This window comes from Ipomoea nil, unplaced genomic scaffold (assembly GCF_001879475.1).
Source record: "Ipomoea nil cultivar Tokyo-kokei standard unplaced genomic scaffold, Asagao_1.1 scaffold2036, whole genome shotgun sequence".
NCBI lineage: Eukaryota > Viridiplantae > Streptophyta > Magnoliopsida > Solanales > Convolvulaceae > Ipomoea > Ipomoea nil.
Window position 1 is genome coordinate 1541844 of NW_017618464.1, and position 7924 is coordinate 1549767.

A 7924-nucleotide genomic window follows, 5' to 3' on the forward strand; every position below is an offset into this window, starting at 1 on the left:
TTGCTGGGTGTCAGACGTGTAACAACTGTCTAACTAACTTAGATGAGTTATCCAAGAGAGTAAATTTATTTATATGTATATTTTAGTTTGAATATATATCAAGTTTGGTGGTGTAGTGTTCCTTGTTTGATTAAGTGGTCGCTTGAACCAATGGCGAATGCATGGACGGAGAGTGAGGAGAGGACATCATGCAATCCTCCAATCGCCGAAAGGATAAGCTGATCTTCAAATTCCTCCTGCACTGCTTCTTCTTCGCCGCCGCCCCCTTCCACTGAAGCACAAACTTCAGGATCCTCGTCAGCGCCACCCTCATGGTTTCATCGTCCATATTGGCAAAGCACACTCTAAACCAACCAGCTTCGTGGCAATGGAACGAACATCCAGGGGACACATTCAGCTTCATTTCATTAATAATCATCCTCCACAGCTCCAATTCTGCGGCAAAAGTTGGTTCTTTAAGGAGGTTTCTCAAATTCATCCACACAAACAGCCCGCCGTTGCTCTTCAGAGTTTCTATCCCCACTTGGGCTAGTCCTCGCGTGAAGCTCTCGTGCCTCTTCCTTAGCCTTTCCGAGCTTTGTTTAATGAAATCTTCCATGAATTCATCGTCTGATAGCATTGCAGCAATCAGGTGTTGTGTCTGCGTTGAAACTAACCCGAAACTGGACATTTTTCTGGCGCAGCTCACCACTGCGTCGTTGTAGGAGTAGATTACCCCGACTCTGAATCCTGGGAACCCCAAATCCTTGGAAAGACTATACACGATGTGTATAAGGTCAGGATTGCATTGGACTTCCTGGATTATCTCGGCAATGCTGATGAATTCCGGCTGGCTGAAGACCGTGGCGGCGTAGATTTCGTCGCATACTAGGTGAATGTCTTTGTCGGTGACAAAGCGCACGATGTCGTGTAAGGTGTCCCGGTCTAAAACGGTGCCGAGTGGATTTGAAGGATTGTTTATGAGCAAGCCTTTCAGTTTGATGTTCTCTTCTTGGGCCTTGTTATATGCAGATTCCAGTGCAGTTCTGGTGATTTTAAAGCCATTTGAGCTCTCACATACTACTGGGTAAAGCTGTACCCCTGTTCTCCATCTCAAATCTCTATCAAAACTGTAAAAACATTATTGCCCACTCTTAATTAGCTTCAATTCAAGAATTACAGCACAGAACAATTAATATTATTGAAATGAAAAGCTTATAAATTACCCAGGATAATATGGAGTTGGGACCAAAAATGCTTCGCCGGGATTCACCAAACAGAAGGCCAGTGCTTCATGAGCTCCGGTGGCACCTCCGCTCATAACGATCCTGTCGGGGTCGAATTTCACTGTGTCTCCCCTTACTTTCTCCATGAATCTTGCTACAGCCTGCAGTAAATTAATCATATATATATATATATATATATATTCAGAATTTTAGTCAACTGATCAAAAACCCAACAAAAAAGAGAAAACAATAATAGAATGAAGCTTAGCTTGATGATCCTTACAGTTCTAAATTCCGGCAATCCATGGTAGTCTTGATAAATAGCAATATCTTTGAACTCTTCTGCTCCTTGGGGCGTGCAAATGGAGGCTCTGGGGTTGTTCAATACCCACTTCTTAATCAAATCAAAGCAGAGCTGCAAATTAAAACACCAAATTAGTGCATGCACATACATGAAATAATTAAATATGCATTACATTATAATTCTTGAAAATTAATAAATGAAAGTTTTAGTAATAAGTACCTGGTTTTCTGCTAAGCCCATTTGGATAACACCCTCAGGGTTATGTTTAGGATGGAAAGGGTCATTATCATAAGCCTTCCAACCATCAAAGTAGGCCGAGTTTTCTCCATGTCCGTCATTGGTAGCAATTTTGGACAAGATTTGTGTCTGTTCCATCGACTTCAAAGGAGTAAGGAGGCCGGCCGCTCTAATATAATTTGTATGGTTTAGGATGAGAGAGTATTAGAGAATGTTTTTGTGGCTTACGAGGTTGTCTGTGTAGGATGAATAATATATGGTATATAGAGGGCTTTATATAGATGTGTTTAGGAGTGGAGAACGAAGTTTCTGTGAACTCCTAAATTCGATCTGTTTCGTACAAGTGTACAGAAATTTGGAGATACTAGACTGCTTTCCACGGAATACAAAATGAGTTCTACTACATATACTCTCTAAATTTAACTGATGTTGCGAATTCTGATAAATTATTTTTTTCAAGATTTTATGTGTAAAGTACAAGTTAAAGAGTATAAAATTAGAGTACATATAGCATTTTCCATACAAAATATTACTATACCTATGCGACGTGATCAACTGTACAGGGTCCCCCATGTCTCTCACTTATCAGTTTTCAAGTCTTATCGTCGTCATGTTTTGTTTCTCCGTCCGCCTAAGTCTTGATTATATGTTCAATATTCATGATTAATCCTGTTGGGCTGGAATGGAAGCTAGTAAGGTCAAGTCCAACATTAATCATTATATCGTGGATTAGGGTTCATAATGTACTGTGAATTTTGATCCAATATACAAAATTCATGTTCATAATACACACACATAAACACGGCAAATTATATTGTGTACCGCGGCGCATAATGGATTGTGCACCGCGGTGCATAACAGATTATGCACCAAATTTCTAAACGACGTCGTTTTGTTTAATGAAAAGAAACGACACCTGTTTCGCACCGTTTCGCAAAAAGTAACTCTGTTATTCAGTTTCATTTGGTATATATTGCAGTTTCATTTCAACACAACTACGGTTTCATTTAAATATAATTACAGTTTCATTCGATATTTATACACTCAAATATGTGAAAATGTTATTTAATTTTATTTTGTATAAATTATAGTTTCATTAAAACACAACTAAATGATCATTTCGATATAAATACACTTTCATTGCACAATATACGCTCAAATATGTGAAATGTTATTCAGTTTCATTTTATATACACTGCAGTTTCATTTCAACACAACTACAGTATCATTTTGATATAACTACAGTTTCGCTAGGTAATATACACTCAAATATGTGAAATTGTTATTCAGTTTCATTTTATATACACTACAGTTTTATTTCAACACAACTACAATTTCATTTCATTTCAATTGCAGTTTCACTTGATAATATAAAAATAATACATGATGAGGCAGTGTCAGTTTAGATACACTGTAGTTTCAGTTGATAATTAATACACCAAACATGTGCACTCCGTTAATGGTAACGGCGCGTCGTTTCTTTACTTAAAGAAATGGCGCCGTTTTTGGACCGCGGTGCACAATGCATTGTGCACCGCGGTCCACAGTATAATTGCTGCATAAACACGATATAATGAACATGAATTCTGTGTATTTTGAACATGAATTATGTGCATTATGAACATTAATTTTTTGTATTATATAGATGAGGACACATAAACACTTAACATAATACACAGAGTTCATGTTCATAATGCATAGAATTAATGTTCATTATATCGTGTTTATTTGTATGTGTATTCTAATCATGATTTCTGTTCATTATGAATATGAATTATGTACCTTATGAAGTCGAATTCTGTATATTGGACCAGTGTCCATGATATAAATTACCGTCCATCACCATGTGGCTAATAGGTTAGGAGGATAGTTGGGCGGAGATCAGTAAAGAGTCAAGTCTAGCAGTAGCCTAACTTTCGAAAATATGTGACAGTATAAAGAAATAAAGTTGTGCGTTGCTATAAACTATAGTTTTTGGCAATGATAAATGCTTCATCATAATATGTTATATGTTTAAGCGTCTAACTTTGAGCCTCCTAAGTCCTAATGGCTCATACTCTATGTGCATAATGTTGTTTACGTGAAAAATAGGATGGAATAAAAGTCATAGATTTGCCACGTTGCCACGTTGACACGTACGAGTAAAAGAAGAAAGCTATATTTAGAAAATGTGATTTATTGGAGGGTAACTAAAAATAGCGAGGCTTGTGTTGTGAAACTCGTTGTTTCACACTTGATGAGTCTGCTCTGACTGAGAATTTGACTTTAAGGTGAGAAAGGATCTGGGCGGACCTGGAGAAAACGTGAACAATGCATGCATATAATCAACACGTCAACTACCAAATCTCCATTTAATGCGTTTCTCATTCCTAATTTTTCCGTGCAACTTTTTTTTGAAAGCAACCGTAAAGACGATATATTAAAAGTATATTAAAATAGAGTTAGGTGAGATAGAATCACAATATAACGAACTAGAATAACGTGTGAGCAATTAAATTAGTTGATCTAGGGACAAATTTAACTAAGCACTGAATAAATGTAGTCATTGTGTACCAACACTAGGTACAACTTAAATATATTCTTTTTCTCCATAAACTATATTGTTCCACAAATTATATTTTTTTTTTATAACTTGGGTATGAAATTGTTAGGAGACAGTGGGTTAACAGCAATAAGTGAATATCCCATGAGGAGAATCAAATATGGACTATGATTAGGCAGATTAGCTTAGTCACTTGAAAGACTCTAAACACTTGGTAATTCGTGATTAACTTAGTGGTCAGAATTATAATTATACTTTTTTTCGAGTACAAGAAAAAAAAAATAGGAATAAGGGTCAAATAGGCCACTGAACTGCACACCAAATTGCAATCAGGCCATCGAACTCAAAAAAAGTACAATTGGATGACTGAACTACACAAATTCATGCAATTAGGTCTAAAATGACCTATTTACCTAATACTTTGCTGACATGGAGGTTGTGAATTATAAAAATAATTTTAAACAAAAAATTAATTAAATTAAAAAAAAAAAAAAAAAAAAAAAACGCCGGAGACAAAATCGTCTCCAGCCGTTCTTCGTCTCCATGGCCTGGAGACGAAGACCTTTCGTCTCCATGGCCAGGAGACGAAGGACGGCCGGAGACGATTTCGTCTCCGACCGTTCTGTTTTTTTTTTTTTTTTGTTTTTTTTTTTAATTAATTTTTTGATTAAAATTACTTTAAAACTTATTTTTAAAATTCGCAACCTACATGGCAGGTAAACAAGTTATTTTCGATTTAATTGCATAAATTTGTGTAGTTTAAGGATCTAATTGCATCTTTTTTGAGTTCGATAGCTTAATTGTAATTTGATGTGCAGTTCAGTGACCTATTTGACCCTTATTCCAAAAAAAATATAAACGAAAAGTAGTTACATGAATTTAGGTAAGTTAGCTAAATGCATTGAGTGAATCTCCAAAAAGAATCAATAATGGATAGTCCCGAATAGGGGTAGATAAAGAAAGCAAGAAGCTATCCAATTTGTATGCCAAACACCACCTTATTTATGAATATTTCAAAAAGTTCCATATAGCTTGTAACATATGAAAGTGTTGTCCCAAAAAATCCCATTACTCCTTAATTTTTCCATTGCAACTAATGAATTATTCTCAACCTCTGCAATTTTAAGACATTTGTTACGTTGTAATTCAGAACAATGATCAACAAGTAATAAGAATATACTCTCTCTATCTCATTTTATTTGTCATATTTATTATTAATTGGTCAAGTCAACTCTTTCTTCATTGCTTAATTATTTTTTAATAGTACTTTTAATGTAGTTTCTAAATATATAAATTTTATATACTACTGCTAAACTTAATATTATGAAAAATTGAATTAAAAATAACTTCAACCAAGCTTCGTTAACCGAAACAGACAAACAAAACGGATGAAGGGAGTATAATTCAACGCTCAACTTTCATACTAACAACAATAACCGTAACATGCCAAGCACTTTGTATTCCGATGACACCTATGTGGCTCTCCTTTAGGGAAGGTTACAGGATCGAACCCCGGTAGTGGGGTATTGACTCTTTGGGTTGCAACAGATAGAGGAAATATAGAACATATACTACCTTGTAATAGAGTCAATAGCACTAAAAAAAAATGTACCATCTATCTTATGGCCTTGTTTGGTATATAATTTTTTGAATTAATTTTTAAATGTTTAATGTACTTTAATTGTTTGACTTGATTAAATAGTTAATATGAGTCTTTTGATAAATAGTTTTTTCTTTGTGCATGTTTTAGATCCAAAAGGCTCAGAATGCTACTTTTAGTAGCATTTGTGATCAACTGTTTATAAAACAAAACAATCATCCTTTCTCCAAATATAAAAATCTTGACATTCAAATCCAAGATTAACCAATGAAATAGTTATGCAAGTTATTTTGAATGATGTTTTGTTTTTAAATTATTACTAGTTTTTTACGCGCATTGCGCGATTAGGATGTCCAATGTTTTTTTTTTTTAATAAGTACTTTAAAGTATATCAAGGCAAGATTATATTGGAATCGTTCATGCATAGATAATTGAATGTTGAATTTGCGTATTTAAATAGGTAATTCTAAGTTTACAAATGCATGATAATATAGTCAAGATTGATTATAATTGTCAATAAAATAATTGTATATGTATGGTTGAAACCAAATACGGGACATAAGGGAAAGCAAATAAAAATTAGGGCATAAAATATTAAGTATATACTAATATTGAAGAGTTAACTGCTAATTGCCAAACAAGGACATTAAGTGGTAGTTTCCCACTTCAAATTGTTGTGTGATTTGAATACTCTTTTGTCAATAAATCCCCCAAGTAGTTAATATGATTGACTTAATTATATTTTTTTATTTTTTATATTTTTTTAAAAACAATTATTAATATTATTATTAATATTATTATTATTATTATTATTATTATTATTATTATTATTATTATTATTATTATTATTATTATTATTATTATTATTATTATTATTATTATTATTATTATTATTATTATTATTATTATTATTATTATTAAATATATGTATACCCTTAGGTCATTTTACATGTTAATCTAAATAGCAAATTTTTTCAAATATCTTTTTACCAACCGTTGATATAATTCGCTGGTCAAATTCGCTAACGCTAACCACTAACTGCTGATTGTCAAACAAGGACATTGTGAGGTAGTTTTCACTTCAATTTGTTGTGTGATTTGAATACTCTCTTTGTCAACAAATCCTTAGTAGTTAATATGATTGGCTTTATTAATTATATATTTTTTTTTAATTTTTTCATGGTATTAATAAAATACTTGGTAAATAAATATATAGCATTATTTTGTAATATAACTTTGATATTTAATTAAAAAATAGTGCACAAAAAAAAAATAGACAATGTAGTGAATATAATCAATTGATGAATTTGAATGTAAAGAATTTTTACATTGGAGAAATATAAAGACAATATAACTAATAAAATTATTTCTCTTAACTAATTTATTGATAATGAATATTTTTTTTTAATAAAGACATTGTAGGGACAATGTAACGAATATAATCAATTGATGAATTTTAATGTAAAGAATTTTTATATGAGTAAATACCCAAAATGATCCATCGACTATAGCTAAATTCACAAATTGATCATCGACTATTGATTTCAACCAATTAAGTCCTTAACTTTTCAATTTTGACTCAATTAAGTCCTCCGTCTATTTGACCGTTTGTTGACCGTTATATCTGGGGATATATATGTAATTGCAAAGTTCCGTGGTATAGATTACAGAAACACTTATAAACACTTGTCCACGTGTAAACATCCGCACCACACTCCACCAAAATGCTGCTTCTAAATTCTAATCCTTTTACTAATCACAAATTTCTTTCTTTTTTCTTGATTCAAGTTTCTGATTCTCGAATCCCTTCTTCTCAGATTTCTCCCATGGCTTAACTACAGTTATTACATTCCACTTCTCCTTCTTTTTCTTCGTTAATCTCCCACAAACCCCAATTAAACCCTGCTTTAACCCCTACGCTCGACTTTAACAAGTCTTTCTCTGCTTCCTACAACCTCCATTGCCGCTGTTGCCGTCGCCAGCGGCGGCGCAGCCTCAGTTCGCTCCGCTGCTCGGTGTCATCCTTCTCCGAGAAG

At 33.4% G+C, this 7924-nt stretch overlaps 1 protein-coding gene across 1 annotated transcript; it reads right to left on the minus strand.

The window, feature by feature from the left end:
- Positions 1-115: 115 nt before the first annotated feature.
- LOC109147706 (1-aminocyclopropane-1-carboxylate synthase-like) lies at positions 116-1976 on the minus strand. The gene is made up of 4 exons (XM_019295346.1): positions 1729-1976; positions 1489-1620; positions 1206-1366; positions 116-1109 (listed from the first exon to the last, which is right to left on the minus strand). Exons 1-4 carry the CDS (start codon positions 1882-1884, stop codon positions 131-133), a joined length of 1428 nt encoding a protein of 475 aa, XP_019150891.1. The 5' UTR covers positions 1885-1976; the 3' UTR covers positions 116-130.
- Between the last annotated feature and the right edge of the window lie 5948 nt (positions 1977-7924).